At 41.1% G+C, this 24,687-nt stretch overlaps 1 protein-coding gene across 5 annotated transcripts in view; it reads left to right on the top strand.

Moving 5' to 3' along the window:
- Positions 1–24,687, top strand: part of AKAP7 (A-kinase anchoring protein 7) — a 138,184-nt gene that overhangs the window by 21,005 nt on the left and 92,492 nt on the right. For all 5 annotated transcript variants that reach the window (XM_054977122.1, XM_054977031.1, XM_054977209.1 and 2 more), the window contains exons 4-5: positions 3,427–3,563; positions 20,856–21,016. In XM_054977122.1, the coding sequence (XP_054833097.1) occupies positions 3,427–3,563; positions 20,856–21,016 (298 nt within the window). The remainder of the gene's footprint in view (positions 1–3,426; positions 3,564–20,855; positions 21,017–24,687) is intronic.

Below are 24,687 nucleotides of genomic sequence, written 5' to 3' on the forward strand. Positions count from 1 at the left end.
ATTTCCTATTTCATATGATCCCAATTTACATTGAACAAAAGATTTTCAATAGATGGCGGAAAGCAATAAATGACTTTATATGGAAAGGAAAGAAACCAAGGATAAGACCCAAAGTATTGCAAGACGACAAAAATTGAGGAGGATTGGCTGTACTGAGCATCAAATTTTATGATCATGCAGCGGCGTTAGTTTGGATAACAGATTGGATTATGAATCCAAGCAGCAGACATATTAAATTGGAAACAGCGGATGCTAAAGAAGGTATCCATGATTATTTACGGATAAAGAAATCATGCACATCTGTTCATAAACAAGATGGGACCCATATTGTAAGGGATGGCCTGCTTAAAACATGGTTTCAATGTAGAAATAGATTGAGTCCGCCAGTTTCCTCATTGATGTTGTCAATTAACGCCTACTATGATGCAGCAGTTAGAAACAGAATTGATCAAATCAGCGATAGACAAAAAAGGAAACATAAAAACCTGGCAAGAAATCCAGGCACAAGACAAAAACATTCCTTGGCTGACATCACCAAATAGTATCAAGATTGAAGGATCAAACTCCCAAAGAAGCTGGCAGTCTAAGAGCAAAATCACAGTATGAACTATTAATATCTGGAGACTTATCACATCTTTTGGGGAAGATTTATAAAATACTACTGCAATACCATACAGAAATGGAGCAAGTGAAAACTTGTATGATAAAATGGATGCAAAACTTTGGGGAAACTATTCCGATGGAATTATGGAAAAATTTATGGACTAAGGACATAAAATTTACAGGCTGCCAGTTATTGAGAGAAAATTGGTACAAAATGTTCTTTAGATGGTATATTACCCCTAAAGATATTGCGAGGATTAATAAGAGTTACAGTGGACATTGTTGGAAATGTCAGAATATGGATGCAACGTTTTACCAGATGTAGTGGACTTGTAAGGAATCACAAAAATACTGGATAAAAATACATGAAGAGATGCAAAAGATGCTGAAACTCAGATTTGAATTAAATCCGAAAAGTATGCTCTTAAATATTTTACCGACTAATGTGGGAAAAGAACAAGGAGACCTCTTCTATTATATGGTGATGGCAGCGAGAGTACTATTTGCCTGTCTGATCTCCCAGAGTGGAGAGATAAGATTCACGAATATGCTTCAATGGCCAAATTGACTACCTACTTACAAAATAGACTGATAACCAAGTTTTGGGGGGGGGGAGGAAGGATTTCTTCGCTTACTTAGGCCAAACTAATTGACATAGAAGCTTAGAGGCAGGGAGGGAAGGAGAAATGTTATATATTTAGGCTTAGGAAAAACAAATATGTAATGTTTTGTTTATCAGGGCAAAGAAACTTAAATGTATTGCTTGTTTTACTCCCAAAATTATTATAACTGTACTGTTTATATACTTATTGGTTGTTTAAGATGTTATAACTTTTAATTTAATGTCTAATTTAGAATCTGTATAACTTTTATACTATGCACATAGTTTACTTTCTTTTCTTTAAATAAAATTCTTTTTTTAAAAAAAAGAGGAGTATGAGGTTGCCAGACTCCTCGATTCTTGGTGACGCCTGGGTTGGTTGCAGTATCTCATGGAGTAGAAGGGCTATGGGCCAGAGGACAGGTCCTGGGAACCTGCTGAGAATTTCCATGCACTTGTTCTAGTCCAGCAGTTCCACTGTGACTACCCTGAGAAGCCAGGCCTCCCTGGTTATTCGAGGGGAGGGGCCTTGAGGGAGGGAATGGTGTCGTGTGTCAGCCTATCACGCCAGCTGGTTTACCGCCATCTGTTGAGTCCTCATCTGAAAACAAGGAAATAGAAGGGCCCGCAAGGGACGAAGGACTGGAAGAGCTGGCCTGGGGTCCCATGGAACCTGGCAGTTCCTGGCAGGTAGATCCCTCAGCCCCTCTCCAGTGAACACACATTGGTTCCAGTAGAAAAACTTTATTTAGGATTTGACAGTTCAAATCTGCACTCCATCACAGAGCTTGGTAGAAGTGATAAGGCAAGGCAAGCAATTCTGTTATACTTGATTTTCCCACGCTCAAATAACTGTTAAGGTTTTGGCGCGCATTCTACATGGGTCCTGTGAGAACCCTTTTAGTTATGGCTAGACATTCAGTATACCATCATACATTCCCAGCATCTGGGCGAAGTAGCAAGAGCTGGCAGCTGGATGCTCCACGGTCAGCGCTAGCTTAGAGGAGCATATTTCTGTAAGATAACAGGAGTGGCCCATTCTGGGTCTCAAAAGTAACACTTGTACTAAGGAGAGACTACATCAGGTTAATAATGAGCATTGTGGTTACAACATACAGACAATCATGGCATGACTGAACACAGACATGACAGAACACACAGCAGAGCAGCAGGACTCACAGTCAGGAACCAATGGAGAAGGCTCCTGGGATGAGGGCTCATGTGAGGCGAAGTAAAACCATCAGCAAAGGAACTGGTGCTGCCAGCATCCCCTGAGCAATGGAGGCAGCGAGAACAGAAGACAATCTGGGAGTGTTGGAGGAGCGCCCACCTCCATGCTCAATGCCAGACGGTGCAACTCTCCAAGACCAAGGTGCTGCAGTCAACAGTGTTGTTCATCACTCCATATGACCTGCATTTCTGTGCCTAGAAGCTCTTGACTCTACCTTGTATCTTGCTCCCTATGGATGGAAGTCTTGGCTTATGACTTTGGCTAGATCCCTGGACTTGCACCTGCCTGCGTTACTTTTGGACTGCCTTGCCTGTGGATTGACTTGGACTGTTTGGACTACTCTTGGACTGCCCTGCTCATGTATGAACTTGGACTGCCTGCCCGTTGGTGAGCTGTGTTGCTGATCAGGCGCTCCCAACTCCGCCCATGGCTGGCGTCTTAGCCCGTAAGTGCGACACTTCCTTTCCTTTTTCAGGAGAGGGATAACGTTCTACTATTCCCCCCCATAAAGATTTTCTCTCCTTTTGCTGCTATAAAAATTTATATTAATGAACTGATAGCCAATATTACCTATTTTGATGCCCTTTGAATTGTCTTAATTTGTAGGCTAATGTTTGTGAAAGCATATTCTCAGGCGAGAGTGGCATGTATATGACATGCTTCTGGAAATCAGTCATTACTGTGATGTGGGTGCTAGATGTCCCTTTATCCACTAATTGCTCATTAATTCTCACTAATTTCATGTCTACTGAAGCAGTCTAAAAACTCTTCATCAGAAAGACGGTAACTTGCTTGTCCACTTGAACAGGTCTGAAAGGAAACTCAGTCTAGTGAGAAGTTCTGTTGAAATAAAATGAATGTTGTAGAAGAACTTGCATTGTGTTGTTGCCCAACATTCACTTCTATAGATGTTACACTGAATGAAACACTTGTGTTTTCTTTCTTTTGTTGTGCATTGCAATAATTTTTACTTTTGTTCCTTCTTTCTCAGATCATGGATGGTATTAAGGCTCTTCAGAATACAATAATAAAAAAGGATTGCAGGCTTTCTAAAGCAATGGTTCATCATGGTTCTTTGCATGTCACCCTCTTAGTAATGCATTTGTCCAGTGAAGAAGTTATTGACAAGTAAGTGTTTCACTCTGAAATCATATGCTATTTTTAAAATTGCTTAATTTTGTGTAAATCTCTGGAGAAGAAGCACTAAGCTTCATAGAGCTACAATGAAGCATTTTGCTGGTTCGAATCCCACTAATGCCGTGAATTCACTGGGTGGCCTTGGGTAAACTGCTTCTCTCTGCCCCAGCTCTGTCATGGGGTTAATAATACTGATTCAGCTTACCACCCTGGATGACCATTAATCTGGCCAGAAGATCTGGCCAGAAGATCTACAGAGAGATAAAAGATTGAAAATCTTGTGGTTAGGAAGAATTTCTGCTGTCAAAATGAACATATTACCAAAGTTGAGCATTTTGTTTCAAATGTTGTCAATTTATATAGATAAAAAGACCATAGAAAATGATAAATAATTTTGTATGGCATGGGGGGGAAACCAAGAATAAGATTTAAAATATTGCAAGATGAAAAAAAGAGGAGGTTTAGCTGTACCAAATATCAAACTGTACCACCAAGCAGCCGCATTAGTTTGGATATCAGATTAGATTATAAACCCAAACAGAAGGAACATCAAATTGGAGACAATATTAAAGAAGGAATCCATGGATTAAGAAATCATTAAAAACTATTCAAAGACAAGACAAAACTGTTCAATATGGTTCGGTCCTTGCTCTCCTTATCAGGACGGGACCATCAAAATTCAAATTCGAATATTAGCTGAAAGGCTTTTGGGATCTTGTCTCTCCACCGTGATCTCCGAGCCACAGTTGATACAGTGTGCGAACTGGAGGCCCCTTGGCCGCCTTCTGGAATAAGATTAGACCATTTCAGTCCACTCTCTGGGGATGAGATTGACAGGATCCTGTGAGCAGTTAGGCCTACCACATGCTCCTTGGACCCTTGCCCTTCGTGGCTGGTGAAGGCCAGTGTAGATGGGCTATGGGATGCCCTGGAGGCCATTGTCAACATGTCTCTGAGCTCCAGGATTTTTCCAGAAGCGTTGAAGGAAGCTGTGGTTAGGCCTCTCTTGAAAAAAACATCTTTGGACCCTGCTGACCCGGTCAGTTACTGCCCAGTTTCGAACCTCCCGTTCCTGGGTAAGTTGATTGAGTGGGCAGTGGTAGAGCAGCTGCAGGTCTTCCTGAATGATTCCTCATCCCTTGATCCCTTCCAGTCCAGTTTCCATCCGGGACATGGAACAGAGATGTTACTGGTTGCCCTGATGGACGATCTCCGTAGACAGCTGGATCAAGGCGGGTCGGCACTGCTGATATTGTTAGATCTATCAGCAGCATTTGATACGGTCGACCATGACTTGCTGATCCACTGCTTTGCCAATGTGGAGATACGAGGGATGGCCTTGCAGCGGTTTGTCTCTTTTCTCCATGGTCGGGGACAGAGGGTAGCTTTGGGGGAGAAGGTGTCATCCTGCCACCCGTTGGTGTGCGGTGTCCCTCAAGGGGCAATACTCTCCCCCTTGCTATTTAATGTATACATGCGTCCCCTCGCCCAGCTGGTACGTAGTTTCAGACTTAGGTGCCATCAATATGCAGATGTCACCCAATTGTATTTGATGATGGACAGCTGGCCCGAGACTGCCCCAGATGTCCTAGAACATGCCTTCGAAGCTGTGACTGGATGGTTGAAACAGAGTTGGCTGAAATTGAATCCCATGAAGACAGAGGTCCTGCGTGTGGGTCTAGGGTCCATGAGTGTGGGACTCCAGCTCCCAGCTCTCAATGGAGTGCCGCTTGTGCCCGTGTCGAGAGTTAGGAGCCTGGGGGTGGTCTTGGATGCTTCCCTATCTATGGAGGCACAGGTCACAGCGGTTGTTCAATCCTCATTTTTCTATCTTAGACAGGCTCGACAACTTGTCCCTTACTTATCGACCCATGACCTTATGACAGTGATCCAGGCAACGGTCACCTCCAGATTAGACTACTGTAACTCGCTCTATGCAGGGCTTCCCTTGGGTTTGATCTGGAAACTGCAGCTGGTTCAGAATGCATCTGCACGAATGATTGCCAGAGTTCCAACCATGGCACATATAACACCTATCCTCCGACAGCTGCACTGGTTACCAGTTGAGTACCGGGTCCGGTTCAAGGTTTTGGTGTTGACCTATAAAGCCCTATGCGGACTGGGCCCAGCATACCTTTGGGACTGCCTCTCCCCATATGTTCCCTGGAAGTCGCTTTGATCAGCTAATAAGCATCTGCTGATGGTCCCCAGCCCCAGGGTGGTCCGTCTGGCCTCTACCAGAGCCAGGGCCTTTTCAGCCCTGGCTTCGACCTGGTGGAACTCTCTGTCTGAAGATACTAGGGCCCGGCAGGATTTGTTATCTTTCTGCTGGGCCTGCAAGACGGAGATGTTCTGCCAGGCATTTGGTGGGGGCTAGGCTGTCCTCTTGTTGATCATACCATTGAAGAACGTCCACCATCCATGCAGGAGCTCACAAAGTCTGATGCAGGGCATTTTGTAAGACCTAGGCCCTGCATATAAAATGCTGAATTTTAATATTTATATCCGTCACTGAGAAATTTTATTGTATACGGAAAAATGTTTTAAATGTTTTAATTGTTTATTCATGATGTTTTTATTGTTTTAAATTGTATGTTGTAAATTGTTGGTTGTTACACCGCCCTGAACCTGTCTTGACAGGGAGGGCGGTCTAGAAATGTAATGTAATAAATAAATAAATAAATAATAAAACTCATATTTTGAGGAATGGCCTATTAAGAATATGGTTTCAGTGCAGAAACAGAATAAGTCTGCCAACTTTGCGGTTGATATCTCCAATTGATGCCTATTGTGACATTAGTATAAGAAATAAAATTGATTATATAAATTACAAATATATGATGGATAAACAAAGGAAAATAAAAACATAAGGAATTCCTGATGAAGGAAAAACATTCCATGTTTGTTGTATTATCAGATAGTGTCTAAATTCAAAGAACAAATATCAAAGAAGGGGGCTGGTCAAGAGAGAAAACAGGTTTTGAATAATTAATCATTGGAGATCCAAGACACCTATTAGGAAAAATATATAGAATATTATTGTAATATGGTACAGAATCAGAGCAAGTAAAAATGGTATGATAAAATGGATGTCGAGGGGATGTAGCTGTGAATTTCCTCCATTGTCCAGGGGATTGGACTAGATGAACTTTGGGATCCTTTCCAACTCTGTTTCTGTGTAAACATGACATGATAAACAATGCAGAACATGGTATTACATATGTAGAAACACATATGTGTTTCTGGTTTTTCTGAACCAGTCTGTTATGATGTAGTCCTATGTCTTTTATAAAAATGACCTCCTGAACAATTCTATTTTACATGGTTTGCAAAATGCCAGGATTGTGGGAGCTTTCCTGACCTCAGGCAGACCATTCTACAGGGTGGGGCCATTGCAGAGAAGGCACATGTACTGGCAGTTATTGATCTGTCCCATTTGCAGGATGGCACTCACAGAAGGCCCTGCTTAGATGAATAAAGTTTTCATGGTGGGAAGTCGTGGAGAGGTGGTCTTGCAGATATGAGGGTCCAAGGTCATGAAGGGCTTTGTATGTGACAACCAATGCCTTGAACTGAGTGCAGTAACCGATGAACAGCTGATTATTTTGACTGGTAATCTATATAGAATACGTTGCAGTAGTCTTGTCTTGATGATACCATGATGTGAATCCACTTGGCCAGATTGTCATTGATGATGTGTGGATGCTAAAAAAAATCCCTGCTCCAGTTTGGTCAGCAAACCAGAGCAAAAGCTCCATGTGAAAGTAATTTTAGCCAAAGCCTTCCATGGCTATTAAATGCCTTACCAAGTTGAAACGTGGTGGTTAGTAGAAATGCCACCAGATCTTGCCAGCAGGGCCAGAAAAGGCATTACAGAGTTGAGAAGGAGTCCTTAACATCCCCCTCAAAAAACCAAAAGATGTGATTTTGATACAAAGGTTTATAGAGGTTCAATATCTGCTCCTTGGGAGCCTCAATTTTATACAAGTGGTAGTGCAGCAGTTTCCCTGGAAGAATAGTGAGTGTCCTAAATATTTCAGAATAGTTTCCAGATGGTGTCAATAGGAGTGAATCTCTTCAAGTGAGCTAATTAGCAGTTCACAGAGAGGTGAAGAGGAGGTGGGGTGAGGGTTTAAAATAGTGCATGGGAGAAACAGATATTAAAATGCCAAATTAGAACCCAGATATTAGAACTGATTTCATTAGATGCCTGAAGAATTATCCTCAGTTAGCATGAGTAGCAATACATGGGAACCAGTGTAAAAATGTTGTAAATATTAGTCCAAAATGCCATGCCAAGCAAAGAGTTGTGGAAGTTCTGCTGCCTCATTTCTATGACAGCCCAACTGTAGACAAGATGGCTTATTTACAAAAGCTGTCACTTGTGGTAGTACTATCTTTCTTGCTGGATGAAATATCTAAAGAGAAGTGGTGATCTCTTTTGAAATTACCATCACCATAATGTGCATACTAATGGATCCTTGTTTGAATGAATCCAGAGGTGGCTAATCAACGGGAATTTTTAATAGATAAGGTCTGTAATCCTGTGCATATATACTTTGAAATAAGACACATTAACCTCAGTGAGAGTTACCTTTGAGTAAACATACATAAGATTGGCCTTACAGATATGAAGAGTGAACTGCTGAGCTGTACTCACGTACCTTTTGTGCACCACCTCTGTTTTTGGCTTATGACTGTGCATGCTTTGAGGATAAAGAGAACACTGAAATTGTTTTTGACAAATTTACTTGCATCAAAGTACAGCTTGCCCTTACGTTGCTCTGACTTCTCAGTGTTGCAGCTAATGACTTTGTAATTTAGTGAAAGTAAATCATGGAAGGGAAATGGACAAGGATAGATGTAATGAGACTGCATCTGAGCCTTTCAACATAAACATGCTAAAAGCTAAAGCACTTCCATTTATTTGGTGTCTCGTAAATTTGGCTGTGGTCCTTTAAAGCTTTGAATTAGCAGCCATTGAGTTCAGTCAGAGCATGACAGGGAAGGGTTTTGCAGATTGCCTGCAGAATCAGACATTTGGGCTGCTTTAAATGAATAATTAACAAGGGAATGAATTTCTTACTTTTTGATGAGTGCACTGTCTAGTTGTTAAATGTCATATTTTGTTTCATCGTAACTTCTCTAAAAATGTTTCTAAAGTCCTTCTTTATGAACCCCTAAGATTGTCACTTTTTTCCCTGATGAAAAAAATCTGTTCCTAGTTGTGATATCTTGAATATTACATTTCCTCATGTTATTTTAGAATGCCTGATGAATAAAATATGTAGCACTTCTGTGGACTTGAAATACTGTGTTTATGGCAAACTAAGTGGAATATATCTACTCAAGATTGAGTGGATAGGAAGTTTCAGCCTTCATTTATTTAAAATAGGTGAGTAATTAGCCCTGATGGTTGTGAAGGATATCTTTAAGACACAACTACTGTCTGTTTAGCTGCTTAGATACCAGATTGTAGTTCAGATGACACTGAACTACACTAAAAAAAACATTATTTATGTTTTTGAAGTCTCTTAACTGCAGCATCCAAAAATATAAAAATGAAACTTAAAATACACAAGTCATCTTGTTCCCCATCTAATTGCTGTGTTGAAATCAAGATTCAAGTCTGGTGGCTCCTTAAAGACCAACAAGATTTTCAGGGTATAAGCTTTTGGGAGTCATATATAACTCTCTCTTCGTCATGTATGTTGAAACCAGTTTCTTGTGTTACTGCTGCAGCATATTATTCACAGATACAAATTTTCACATGGTCAGGGAAGAGCCAATCACATGGATTTATTTATTTAGAGAATATATATGGCACGTCTCCAGACACCACCTTGAGACAGCTTGCAAGGTAAAACCCTTGCAAACAAGAAAATATAAAAACAAACATGCAAATGATCAATGATACAACTAGCAAAGGAGGACATAAATGTACTATAAAAACAATATTTAGCAGCATAAAATGGTATACCTATAACAGTCCTCAAGCTAAAAACAGGCCATAAAAACTACACAAAAATGTGGAGCCCTTCAGTTAGAAGCCTGCATTAAAAGATGTTTTTTGACCTGATGCCTAAAAGAAAATAAAGTAAACCAGGTGAGCCTCAGGGGCTACCAGTAGGGGTGTGCAAGGGGTGTGCAGCCCCCCCTCACCCCCCACTTAGCCCCGCCGTCCTCCCACCCCACTTATCTGGCCAGGAGAAACACCAGCTGGGCGGAGGGGAAGTCTGGAGCCAGTGTCTCTGCCACCCGCGACACTTCCTCGGCAGCTGTGGCCAAGGAACAGTTAAAACCAGAACTAAAGTACACATACAAAACCATAAAAACAGCAATTGAAGCATAAGGCAGGAAGGAGGAAGCATGGAAGGCTTTATGCACTGGTGGAAGATGGCAGTAGAAGCAGACAGACAAGTTTAGGACTTCAGCGGTAGAACACAGTATCTAGCAGTAGTAGTAGGAATAATTTGGAAACAAATACAGAGCCACTGCAGATCTTTTAGCCCAGGGCTAATACTATCCTTGGGGATAGATCTACAACTCTTGAGAGGTACACACAAGGATCTTTCAAACCTCCTCTCTCCCAAGCGCCATTTTTAACCTTGGAAAGTTTACTCTCGGGGTTGCAGGATCCAATTTCTTCTTCCTTCTCCACCCTCCTCTCCCCAGTGCCACCCAGTGCCACCCATCAACCTGCCTGACTCCATATGAGTCCTGTGATCCTGGGAATAAATTTTCTTGAAGTCAGTAATGACTGCTGTAGGAGAAGTTGCAAGATTGAACTCAATAGATCCAGCCCCTATTGGCATCCTGAGCAGCACAGAGGGGAAACCCCCACGGAAACCAAACAAAATACCAATCAGTATATAAACTTTGAAAGTTCTTAAAGTGCCAGTGCAATATACAGTGCAAACTTTTAACATGAAAAGTATCAAATTCATTCAAATTACATTCATATACAGAAACATAAACATTCAGATAAACTCTACAGTAGTAGTTATAAACATTCAGATAAACTCTACAGTAGTAGTAATAGCAGCATAGACAGAAAGTGTCCAGAAGTATGCACAGACTAAGAGGTAAACCCCTCCTAATGACGATATTCTTGCTGTCCTTTATTCCATATTCTTCCAACAGGGATATATAAGAAGCTAAGACCTTTTTCCTCCACGCTCAATCTGGGGCCGGCTGCAAATCACAGATTTCGTGCCCACTTCATCAGGAGCGTGATTTCTATCGTGAAAAAGATTATATCAATCACTCTCCTCAATATATCAACCTAACCCAATTTTCACTGTTCCCAATTCATTTCCATACTCACATATCCCATCCATTATTCTTATTCACAATAAAGATTGCTAATTAGTCAACCTGGAGTCTGGCTGCTGCCTGTTCTTTAACGCGTGCATAGTCCCCTCATTAGACCTTTTTATCTCTACTCCTTGATTGGAGACTCACAACTTAAAGGTACAGGCTTACAAAATACAAGTCAACTATGATGTGCAACTTACAGGTAACAGTTCAGTAACAGCTCATTATTCAAGCCCTTTGGTTTCACAGAGCATAATGGAATGCCCCTGCAACTTGTTTTACATCGGCTGCACGCTCAGACCCGTCAAGGTCAGGATACTGGAGCACATGGCACGTATGCGGAATAATGTCATAGAAGCACCACTGACTCAGCACTTTAAGGAGCAAAAGCACCAAGCTAATAGCCTTAAGATTGTAATTTTAGAAGTGGCTGCCAAGGGTGAACGAGAGGGAATACAATCGTGGCTTCTCCAACGGGAGGCTTACTGGATATTCAAATTTGACTGTGTGAAACCAAAGGGCTTGAATAATGAGCTGTTACTGAACTGTTACCTGTAAGTTGCACATCATAGTTGACTTGTATTTTGTAAGCCTGTACCTTTAAGTTGTGAGTCTCCAATCAAGGAGTAGAGATAAAAAGGTCTAATGAGGGGACTATGCACGCGTTAAAGAACAGGCAGCAGCCAGACTCCAGGTTGACTAATTAGCAATCTTTATTGTGAATAAGAATAATGGATGGGATATGTGAGTATGGAAATGAATTGGGAACAGTGAAAATTGGGTTAGGTTGATATATTGAGGAGAGTGATTGATATAATCTTTTTCACGATAGAAATCACGCTCCTGATGAAGTGGGCACGAAATCTGTGATTTGCAGCCGGCCCCAGATTGAGCGTGGAGGAAAAAGGTCTTAGCTTCTTATATATCCCTGTTGGAAGAATATGGAATAAAGGACAGCAAGAATATCGTCATTAGGAGGGGTTTACCTCTTAGTCTGTGCATACTTCTGGACACTTTCTGTCTATGCTGCTATTACTACTACTGTAGAGTTTATCTGAATGTTTATAACTACTACTGTAGAGTTTATCTGAATGTTTATGTTTCTGTATATGAATGTAATTTGAATGAATTTGATACTTTTCATGTTAAAAGTTTGCACTGTATATTGCACTGGCACTTCAAGAACTTTCAAAGTTTATATACTGATTGGTGTTTTGTTTGGTTTCCGTGGGGGTTTCCCCTCTGTGCTGCTCAGCTTTCATTACGGAAACGGCCATTCTCTTTAACTCCTATTGGCATCCTGGCTGCTGCAGTTTGGACCAGTTGAAGTTTCCAGATAGTTTTCAAAAGTCGCACCTACATGAAGCACTTTACAATAATCTTGCCTAAACTGATCAGGCCATGGATCATCACGTCCAGCATTTGTAATGACTGTAGCTAGTGTACTAGCCAGAGCTGATAAACGATGCTATGTGCCACAGAGGACACCTTAGTCTCCAACTGCAAGCCAGATCTAGCAACACCCTCAAACTATGAACTGGGAGAATGCAACCCCCTTCTGCTCAGGCTGACTCCTCAGTCCTCAAGCAGTTTTATTGTAGACCAACAGCCCTTCAGTCTTGTCTGGACAGAACTTTAGTTTATTAGCCCTCACCCATCCTTTTACTGTCTTCAGAGTTAAGGATTTTGCCAGACGCACTCAACACAGCTGTTAGGTACAAACTGTTGGAAATACAATGTCTTGTGTACAGAGAAGGCAGAAGACACAGGATACCTGCAGAGGGCAGCAAATCTGACAGATAGCAAAAATAAGATCCTTCTTTCTGCCTCTTCTCTATCCTTCTTGCATGTCTTGCATGTATCCTTAGGCTACTCACTTCTTTCCAGAAGCCCCTCTGTCCCAGTTTAGTGAGGTAGTCCTCTGTGGCACACAGTTTGGACTCTCTCTGATCGCCTGATTCTTGGCTCTTCAGCCCCTTCTGGCTTTGTCGTCCCTTCTGGCTCTGTGGGTTCCGCAGCTGTGTCATGTGTGCAGTCCATGATGGGTAGTTGTAATGCTCTTTGTTGCTGATCTTCATTTTCTCCTGTTGGTGCATCTTCACCAATGTCTGCTATCTTCCTTTATTAACATAGACAAAGTGGAAGATTTTTATTGTTTCAGTCTTTGGGTTATGGATTCAGTATCCTCTACATCCTTGTGCATACCCCAGAACAATTCCTTCTTCTGCTTGAAGATCCATGTTAGACCTTTTTTCTTTAGGAACATAACTGTAGGCTTTTGATCCAAAGACCTTCAGGTGATATACACTGGGTTTGTGCCCATACCATAGTTCATATGGGTTACTGCTTGCACCTTTGGTGGGCAGTCTATTTTGCAGGTAGGTAGCAGTGTTAATTGCTTCTCCCGAGAATTTCTCAGGTAGCCTTGCTTCAAGGATCATGCACCTACTCATTTAAGTGAGGGATCGATTCTTTCTCTCTGCTATTCCATTCTGCTCTGGCGTGTATGGCACTGTGACTTGATGCTGAATCCCCTGCTCAGTCATGTAATTTTTCATTTCATGTCCTACATATTCACCTCCACTGTCAATGTGGAGTGCCATTGGCCCTCTCTGGAATCTGCTTCTGACCATTACTACATAAGCTTTAAATTTTTCCAGCATTTGAACTTTCTCCCTGATCATGTATGTTACAGTATACGTGGAGAATGCATCAATGAAGGTGAGAATCTATTTGTTGCCACTTGGTTTTGCTATTCTCATTGGACTGCATAGGTCACTGTGTGTTAAATCTAATGGCTGCCTTGACTCATTTTCCTCATTTCCCTCTAATGCTGGGTCTGACTGCTTTGCTTATAATGTAGCATATACATTTTTCTTCAAAAGTATACTTCATAAATTGCATGCCTTTCGTCAGATTATTGCTTTGAAGTTGGCTGATTGCATTTACATCTCAATGCCTAAAATGCCTGTACCAGATTAATAAGCAGTTCCTGTGTTTACAAATCATCTTTCCATTTGCAAAGTCAGCTACTTGCAGGCATGTATCCAGGGCATACAGACCATCCTGCTTCTTAGCTACAGCTACTATTTCTCTGAACTCCTTAATGAGACATTGTTTCCCAAAAGACACTTTCATGTTTTTCTCTGCAAGCACACTTACAGAAAGCAGGCTAATTTCCAAAGTTGGCACATAGAAGCATTTTGTTAGTAAGATTTGCTGGGTCTGTTCATTTGGAAGTTTGCATCTTAATGTTCCAGACCCTATGCCTGCTATTTCTACAGATTTACCATCTGCTACATGCAGCATTTTTCTTCCTTTAGCGTTTCAAAGAAAGCTTCATGTGAGCTGTACGTGTAAAGTCAATATACCAAAATTGCTCTCTAGGTTCTCTTTCTGCTAGCATATAGCATTTCCTTGCAGGTTTTGGTTTATCATGTTGAAAATTCCTCCTTGCGTCTCCTTTTCCTCTCTGGGAGGAAGCCCTTTGTTTGGAGAGATGGTAATTCCTTTTTAAGTGCTCATTTCCCTCACATTTATGGCAAAATGCATTGGCTTTCTTGCTTAAATTTACAGCATCCATAGCACTTTCACAGTCCCTCAGTCCAGACCCTCTGTCTGAGTTCTGGAATTCCTTATGTCTATTACATTATACTAACTACCTCACTAAACTGGGACAGAGGGGCTTCTGGAAAGAAGCAAGTAGCCTAAGAATACTGATCTGGAGACATGTAAGAAAGACAGAGAAGAGGCACACTTCAATAAGGGTGTTCCTGAGTATAGCTACAGCTCAAAAGATGCACGTAAAGTATCTAGACATAAAAACAGCTTTTCTGCACAGTGAAATAAAAGAGGAACTTTACATGGAATAGCCACCAGGATTCAAACAATCCCAGGAAAGGCGTCTCGTGTGTAAACTGCAAAAGAGCTTATATGGGTTCAAACAAGCTGCAAGGTGTTAGAATGAAAAACTACACCAAATGTTGAACAATGCCTTTCCAATGCAAAGCTGAACAATGCCTTTACTCAAGGTACCAAGACAATAGATTGACTTACATTCTGGTTTACATCAATGATCTGATTTTGTTATGAAAAAAAGAAGGTCTATGATGAAATAGTCCAACATCTGGGTCAAGAGGTTGAAGTGAAAGAGTTAGGAATTATCACCTACTACCTGGGAGTCCAAGTAGAAAGAGAAGAAGATGGGAGCTAGCTTCTCAGCCAAAAACAGAAAGTTCTAGAGTTTCTGGAATATATGCAAATGAAAAATTGTAAGCCAGCAGTTATTCCTAGGGAAGTAAATTACCTAAAGCAACAAAGAAACGATGAACTCCTGCCTGACAATAAACAGTACAGGGAAGCAATTGGAAAATTGCTGTACATAGGTATCCTGACGGGTCCAGATATAGCAGCAGCAGTTAGCATGTTGTGCAGGAAGGTTGAATCACCAAGCAAAAGAGATTGGAATGCGGTCAAGAGACTGTCCAAATGCCTGAATGGGACTGTGCATCTGAAACTGAAGTTGCCAGTAATTGATAATTCCAGATTGGTGGGATATATTGATGCAGATTGGACAGGAGATACCAAGGACAGAAAGTCTATCCATGGACATTTGTTCTTTTATGGCAATGGAGCAGTGAGCTGGAGCAGCAGAAAACAAGAAACTCTGGCTCTGTCCTCAACTGAAGCTGAATATTTATCAGCAGCAGAGACATGCAGGCAACTATAGTGGATGCTGTAGCTGACGAATGACTTTGGAACAGAAGAACCCAAACTGATAAAGCTTTTTGAGGACAAGCGTGCATAAAACTTGCACAAACAGAAAAGATGAACTCTAGAACCAAACATTGATGTGAAACAACGACTAGTGAGAAATATGCAAGTGAATGGGCTTATTGAGTTGGAGTATTGCTGCACAGAAGAGATGATCGCTGATACACTCACTAAGCCACTCCCAAAAGTCAGGTTTGAAAGTCTATGCAAGAAGTTAAACCTTGGGAAGGCATGTGGAAATACAATGTCTTATGTACAGACAAGGCAGAAGACACAGAATACCTGTAGGGGGCAGCAAATCTGACAGTTAGATAGACAGCAAAATAAGATCCTTCTTTCTGCCTCTCCTCTGTCCTTCTTGCATGTCTCCAAATTGGTATTCTTTGGCTACTTCCTGCTTCTTCCCGGAAGTCCCTTTGTTCCAGTTTAGTGAGGTAGTTAGTATCTATTCTGTTTCTCTGCTTTCTATCATAGTTGTAGTTCCTGAATAAACTCTCTTCATTCACTCCTTGGCCGATTCCAGGCGGGCACAAATAAAGCGAGTGCTTTCGCTTTTTTAGCAACAGCACTCGTAAAAACCTGCAATTTCCCGTCCCGGCTTACCTGCAGTCCATGGCACTCGGTTGCGCTATATAAGCGGACGGTGTGAACACAGTATGGCGAGTTTGCACACTTCTGGACGCCTCGTCGCCGCGGAGAGGCCCTCCCCTTTCCCTCCTTCCTTTGCCGGCTGGCCAGCAACAATATTCCCTTAATTTTTTTTTTTTAACCGGGCACCATTTGCGCAGTCGCACGTTTGCGCACATCAAACTGCACAAATGCACACAAATTCACAAATGCACAAAAGCGCACAAACGTCGACACTGCGTATTCGCATGCCTGCGCATTTGCGCATTTGCGCAAAACACATAAATAAAAATTTTTAAAAAACGAAATGTGAACCAATGAAGGCCCCCGACGTCAACTGTGACGGGGAGGAAACAACCAATCCCGGGTACCTCAGTTGGCCGTGCGAACATCCGGAAGCGGGACGGCACGGCACAGTGCGAGACAAAGCGGATGGAGACGAAAGTGAACGCGTGGCCGGTAAGCGATTATTTCCGCAGAAAAACCGCAATTTCTGGCCATCTGGAATCGGCCCTTAATCAGATTCAAGATCATTTCCAAAATATACCAGAGCCTACACAAACAAGGCAGGATGTCATTTGCATAATGGTGGCTCCTCACTCCAAATCCCCATATAGTCTCCCCTAGTGGTTTCAGGTGTATATTGAACAGCATGAGGGACAAGATGAAACCTACAGTCAAATATAATTGGCCAAACAGCAGTCACCTAGTATCCCCTTCTGGAACCAGCTAGCGAAATAAAAGTAGAATAACTGAAGCAGGGGGCCCTACATGTCCAACTCAGTCAGCCTTCCAGAAGGATAATATTGTATATGTTATGGAAAGAACCAACAGGGATGCATTCTCCCTTTCACACTCATGGTAAAGATTGTCAGTCAAGATGACCGAGGTGGCTTCCATCCCAAATGTAGGCTGGAATCCAGATTTAAATAAGTCTGACTAATTCCACCACCACCTGCTTGAGCACCTTGTTGGCTGGGTGGTCATTATTTAGGCCGCTTGGGTTCAGAGATACTTTATTCAGGTGGGGTCTCACAGTTGCTTCTTTCAGAGCAGTTGGGGGCTGCTCCCTTCCTCAAACATTTATTTTTTCCCACTTGAACATCCCATCCTGGCTAGGTACTGTCAGCCACAAGGGGCAAGATATGATTGTTATTAGATATTATGGATCACACATTTCTAAGCAGCATGTCTACTTCATCTGGCATAATTAACTGAAAGTCATCATCACGTGCTTTGCCTGGATACATCCCATGCTTAGTGTGGGAAATGGCTATACATTCTGGGCAAATGATGTGGTTGGTGCTCGTACACATTATCACTGAAATCACTACTGGCAAATGCTCATATCACTGAAATGTAGAGCTTCAGCCTCATAGAAGCATGCCACCAATCCTATGCCACATACAAGGCTACCATTAGTGCTTAAAAATTTAAAAGGTTTTTAAATTGCTTTGGAAAGTGGTTGGGTTCAGTCCATGCAAGATCTTCAAAGGAAATTAAACCTGTAGTTACAGACATGTCACCAAAAACACTGCTTTGTGTGTCATGGATTTTTGTATGTCATATGGAATTCAGGCACAAATTCTTTTCCATGTATTCCTAAGGCATGCTTTGGTCTGAACTGCATACTTCCCAGTATACAGGGGAGGACGGGGTATAAATCAAATCAAATAAATAAATAATAAATAGTATTTAGTTTTGCTTTGAGCAAAAGATTTTAAATTGTAAATGCTTTCTGTCTGATTCTCTTTGGCTTAAATAGAACCAACTTGTGTGATGTTGTTTCTCATCCATGCTCAAAAGATTTCCTGGCCCTTAATCTGTTGGAGTCCCTTCTCTGTCCTTCATCACGCATATTGACAGCCAACCTGGTTTATTTGCCATGTACTTAAAACCAACAGCCTTTCAGAAAAAGCTAGCATGGAGGTTATGAATTCCTTAGCAGCATATGCTTAGTACTCAGAACTCCTGCCTACATTTTAATGTAGTTTTTACCTACGTGAATACAATATCTCTCAATGTCTCACTAAAAAAACCTCTAAAAATCTTTTGATAACTGCTACATTTGCACCCAGCAGCCAAATTATAATGCAGATTTCAGAACCTTAGCTAGCTATATTTTTCATAAGACAAATATTTTCCACATCTATCCAATCATTCTCCCTCCCCCCAATTTCTTAAGGGAGGGGTCTCCTTGTCTGACAGAATGCAGACACTTAAACCAGCATATTCCTATGGCCCAGGGTTTTTTATTTATCCTCAGCAGCAGCTCACCTAATAATTTTATTTATGCATTACTGCTTTAATCATAATAGGAATTTAGGGCCACAGACTCTTTATTTGTTAAGCATAGAATTAAAATCACTAGAAAGGGTTGCTTGAGTACACTGACCTGGATTAGACGCTTTTTTAAAACAAAGCAATTCAAAGGGCTGAGGAGAGATTATTAGAATAAAGAAAACAGAACATTATGAGAATACATGTGGTGGTTTTAAACTTTTGCTTTCACCTCAAGTCGCTAAGTAATCCTCTGGATTCATGCAGAATTGTAAACTTGCACACTGTGAAGGGTTTAGTGGCAAACTAGGGGTGTGTGTCTTAAATTAGCATGTTATTATCTTATCAATTTAGACCTTTTTTGCACAGGTGATTTTGTCCCCATACCTCTTTGGGCTTTCTTTTGAATTCCGGACGCTTAACTCCCCCTTCTGATTTCAATGTGGCATTTCAAGGGTTCTCTTCGGAATTTTCTGCCTGCACAGAGAACCCTTGAAATGCCACATTGAAATCTGAAGGGGATGGGGGTTAAATGTCCGGAATTCGAAAGAAAGCCCAAAGTGGTATTGGGTCAAAAGCATCAAAAACTGCCTGAGCAAAAAATGACTTGCTAGTGATTTGGTACCTTTCAGGTGCTCCTGGGTATGGGAAGTTGAAGCAGCTCTCATTTTCATCTTTTTCCATGATTTCCTTTCCAGTATTTCCCATGGAATGTTACTCTGTGGAGGCACCCAAAGCCATGAATCTCAGATTAAGATGCTCATTCATGAAATAATTTAGAAGTTTGCATTGTCTGTGTCATCAGAGTGACAGGCTTCTGCTGTGAGACCCAGTGAAGGCAAGGCCTTACCCACTTAGCACAATGGAAGTAGGGAGAGTAGAAGTGAAGGCTGTTCAGTTCTCTGTAGTTTACAAATCAACTGTTGGTTTGATATGTAGTCTGTAATAGAGGAGAGTGTCTGGATACTTTAGTTTACAGGTAAGCTGTAAAAGGTTTCCTGATGAAAAAGATAAACTGAATGAGAGCAGCAAAAGAGACCATGAGTGGAGGGCAAAATGGTTTCCACCTCAGAAGGTAAGAGACAGAACAAAATGAAAGTTCTGTCTCATCTGAGCATTTGACAGTAGTGTAATGCATTCTAGTGAACTGTTACAAATGTGCCTTCTTTCATGGAGAAGTGTCAAAACATTTTAAGTGACTTGATTTAATCTGCTGGGAATCACAAACCTGGGGTGTTTATGGAACTATCTGCATTGTGTGCTGGAAAGAGTGTGTAGCAACTTCCTCTTGCTACTTTCTACCCCTGATTTTGTCTTTGGGGCTCAAAGTAAGCCAACTAGTTTCTCCTTCAACTACTCCCCAGTGCTTCCATGTAGGCAAAAGCAAAGGTCTGAGATACAGCCAGTGGCAATTCCTGTAATTGCAGTAGTTGGAGGAGGCGCTGTCATAATAGCATAATAGCATGAACTGTTGTTAAGTACTTTTGGCTGTCTCATAATACAGTCTGGTCAACCTTGGTGTTTTATTTCTCATGTAATCCCAAAATTTGCAGTAATCAGGAATCATTGTGTGGAGAAACAAGGTGTGCAAGTAATTTATCTTGAGTCATCTGTTTTTTGCTCTTCTCCCCATGCCAACCAAATACATGATTAAAGAAAATTATCTTTTAAAGCAGTGGTTTTCAAACTGTGCTCTGGAAAACTCTGGGTTTCTTGAGAATCTTATCCAGAGATCCAAAGCAAGAAGATCAGTAATGGCTGATAAGCTTTGTTGAAAGGCTGCTTGCTTTTAATTATTGATCGTCTCCTATTATGTGAAAGCGTGAGAGAATGTTGGGTGTGTCGCCCAGCACATACTTGTTTCCTTGAGTTGGTGGCCAAGGCCTGATAGCCCTGGCCATCATCTCAAGCCGTTTGTGAATGGAATGTGTGGAATTCCTCCCCCCAGTTGTCTTCGTGCCTAGTATTCTACGGTAGGTTACTATGGGTTCCTTAGCAGATGGGAAGCAGGAAAAAATCAGTTTCTACTTGTGCTTCACAGGCTCTAATCCAGAGTCTTGTGGCACTCTAAAGTCTAGCAGATTTATTATAGCATAAGCTTTAAAATAAGATGAAGTAATGTACAATTCTTTGAAGAGGACTGCTTCCCAGGTAATTACTGCCATCTAGTGACCAAGTCAGTAACTCTTTAAGTAATCAATAAGTAAGTTATATGAGAAAATAATAGTTTCAGGTGCGCAGAGGTTCTGCATATATTCTGATATGTGTGTATTTCCTGTCTAATAGAGCAATTGGTGCTTTCTTGGAGAGTAAAAACTTAATAGAAGAACTCCTGCAAGAGAAGCGCCTGGACGTCTCATTTCAAGGAATTGATCACTTTAGAAATCAGGTTGGATTTGTGAAGTTGGCAGACGGTGATCATGAAGCAACACTTTTAAAGATAGCAGGTAATACTTTTTTAAAATGTTCCTATGAAGTGCACAGAAAGCAAATCTGACAGCCTGCTGACAAGTGACAATACTGGTCCTCAAATATTCTCTGCCTGTATATGGACAGTAAACTTTGAGAACTCTTCATAGTTTTTTTTTCAGGCTGTACAATTTAGAGCAATCTTCAACAATCCAATTATGAACATGTTTAACCAGAAGCGTGGGTTCATTTGGACTTTCTTTCTGATAAGTATGTTTAAGATAGAAACAAGAAGGTTGATCTTATGAGCATGTGATGCCAGAAGCTGCTACCCCAAAACTTGTGCCCACAATAGTGTAGTTTTGATCTTCTGAATTCCTTGTAACATAGGAAAAAGCAAAACAGTAGCACCTAAAACAAGAAAGAGCAATGCAGCTTCAAAAACTGCTGCCACAGAAGCCCTAGCAATACCACCAAATGGGACAGCGCACACCAATCATGCTTCTAGAGGGAAGGCACGGGTCTGTGTTTGTAGATGGCAGAGATACCATGAGGATATTATTACTTTTCACATGCAGTGTAGAGGCATAATGTACCCTTCTGCATACCCCATCCTATTGAATCATGCCTGCCATTGTCATTCACTGACTTATCATTCGGCTTCTGCAATCACTCCACTCTCCAAGATATAAGGACAGATGGACTCACATTCTAGCAGTATCTAAAGAAGTGAGCTGTGGCTCACAAAAGCTCATACCCTACCACAAATGTTGTTAGTCTTATAGGTACTACTGGACTTTTGCTCTTTTCTAGGCATACTGTCCGTTACAGTTTTCTAATTTGAGAACTCCATGGCCCAGTGGTAAGCAGGACAACAAGTGTCCCCTGCAGCTAAAAGATCCATGATTTCCCTCAGACACAGGCTTGAAAAATTTGAAAGCCCTGGTAGCCCAAACACAAGCAGAAGTGACCTACAAGCAGCCCTTTCACCACAGGTAAAGCAAGGGCAGCACAGAGAAGAAAGGAGTGCCATTCCAGTTAGCTCAGAGGTTAAAAGAATATGGCCTCCTCCTCCACTCCCCCGGCATGCATTTAGTCCCTTAGTATAACACAGCACATGAATTGTTTGTTGAGGGGTCTATGTGAGCAAACTCTTTAAAGGGACTGGTAACAGGCCAGTCAGATAAAAGAAAGCTATGATAGTAAAGGTGCTTGGTAGCCATTGTCATCAGAACAGAGGGTACTGAACTAGACTGACCAATAGTCTCATTTTGATATAAGCTATTTTCGTATGAGAGAAAGGTGTTGGGGCGTTATCTGAGGCTCTCCACTTAATCAGATGGAAATATTTTAACATACTGCCTCTTTTGCTGGCATAACATTATGCCAGCAAGTATAAGATTCAGATGATACGCCTCTCCTCCATCACTATGATTCATTAAATGCCTCCCTCTCAGAATTTTTCTCTGTCTGCTCATACTAGAGTTCTGGCATAAGGATCACACTGTTGGTAGCCCATTACAGTTGCAACGACAGTATAGATGGGAGGGGGGAACACTGTGTCACTGTGTTTTACCAGCACAGTGGGATTTAGTAATAGTACTGTCTATCCCAGTGGACTTGGACCTGCTGTGAGTGTGTAAATATAGAAACTTGGACTGTGGACTTCCCTCTGCGTGGCTCAGCTGAAATAGCATCATTATTAATAATTCTAATAACAGAAAGGTACCCATTGCCATGTTGAGGTCATCTGTGAAGGTTTTGTTATATGTATTTAGAAATATCAATAATAAAGCTAAGCCAGAGAGGACGGCAGCCCAGTATTGTTTTCTTTTCAGAACAGTATATTTCAATTAAATAGTATTAATTTATCTGCACTATCAAAATACTGCAGTATTTATATTTCTTGGATCGATTAAACTGATTTAAAAAGTGTTCGGCTTTTTCTTTAAAGTCTTGTCAATCAGAGAGTCATCTAAGTGAGAAATACAAATATTTCAGTGTCTTGATTCTTTTTAGGATGCTGGCTATTGTAGTTACTTTATATGTATGGTAGGATTTCTTACATATTCCACTTCATCCCTTCAACATTCACTATCCAGTGAGCTTGTACAGAAGATAAAGTGAGGAGTTGATAGACAGAAGAGGTAGTTGGAATTTTCACAAGCCTAAACTGGCATGGCCAGAAGAATCCATTTAGAAGATGTGATCTAGATTGTATACAATACCCATATCCTGCAGTAAGAGCAAACAAACCTTTAAAGCCCTAATTTACTTTTTCCCTCAAACCATGTGCATCCAGTATACTATGGGAGAACTTTAACCATACATTGACCAACATAGTAGTTAAGTGATAAAACTGCAAACCTAAAAAGAGCTATATTATTTACTGAAGTCAGTGTGCTTGTGCCTGTGTGTGTTATGTGCCGTCAAGTCATTTCCGACCTATGGCGACCCTATGAATGAAAGACCTCCAAAACATTCTATCTCCAACAGACCTACTCAGATCCTGCAAACTGGAGGATGTGGCTTCTTTTATTGAGTCAAGCCACCTCATTTTAGGTCTTTCTCTTTTCCTGCTGCCTTCCACTTTTCCTAGCATTATTGACTTCTCCAGAGAATCTTTTCTTCTCATGATGTGACCAAAGTACGATAGCTTTAGTCTTGTCATTTTAGCTTTTAAGGAGAATTCCGGCTTGATTTGATCTAGTACCCACTTATTTGTCTTTTTGAATGTCCATGGTATCTGCAAAACTCTCCTCCAGCACTACATTTCAAATGAATCAATTTTTTTCCCTGTCAGCTTTCTTTACCGTCCAACTTTCACATCCATACATGGCAATGGGAAATACCATAGTTTGGATTATCTTGATCTTGGTTCCCAGAGAGACATCTTTATCTTTAAGGATCTTATCTAGCTCCCTCAAAGCTGCTCTTCTAAGTCTCAATCTTCTTCTGATTTCTTCATTGCAGTCTCCCTTTTGGTTGATGATTGAACCAAGGAATAGAAAATCTTGAACAACTTCAATTTCCTCATTGTCACCTTTAAAATTGTGTAGTTCCTCGGTAGTCATTACTTTTGTCTTCTTGATGTTCAGTTGTAATCCTGCTTTGGCGCTTTCCCCTTTAACCTTCATCAGTAGTCGTTTCAAGTCTTCACTATTTTCTGCTAGTAATTTGGTGTCATCTGCATATCTCAAATTGTTAATGTTCCTCCCACCAATTTTCACTCCACCTTCTTCTAGATCGAATCCAGCTTTCCTTATGATATATTCTGCATAGAGGTTGAACAGGTAGGGAGATAATATGCATCCTTGTCTGACATTCTTGCCAATTGGAAACCATTCTGTTTCCTGACAGTAGCCTCTTGTCCAGAGTACAAGTTGCGCATCAAAACAATCAGATGTGGTACCCCCATTTCTTTTAAGACTCTCCGTAGCTTTTCATGATCTACACAGTCAAAAGCTTTGCTGTAATCTATAAAACATAGGCTGATTTTCTTCTGAAATTCCCTGGTATGTTCCATTAGCCATCGTAAATTTGCAATGTGATATCTGGTGCCTCTTCCTTTTCTGATTCCAGCTTGAACATCTGGCATTTCTCGTTCCATATATGGTAAGAGTCTTTGCTGTATAATTTTGAGCATCACTTTGCTTGCATGGGAAATTAATGCAATTGTCCAATAGCTACTGCACTCCTTGGCATCCTC

Source organism: Eublepharis macularius, chromosome 1, assembly GCF_028583425.1.
Source record: "Eublepharis macularius isolate TG4126 chromosome 1, MPM_Emac_v1.0, whole genome shotgun sequence".
Classification (NCBI taxonomy): Eukaryota; Metazoa; Chordata; class Lepidosauria; order Squamata; family Eublepharidae; genus Eublepharis; species Eublepharis macularius.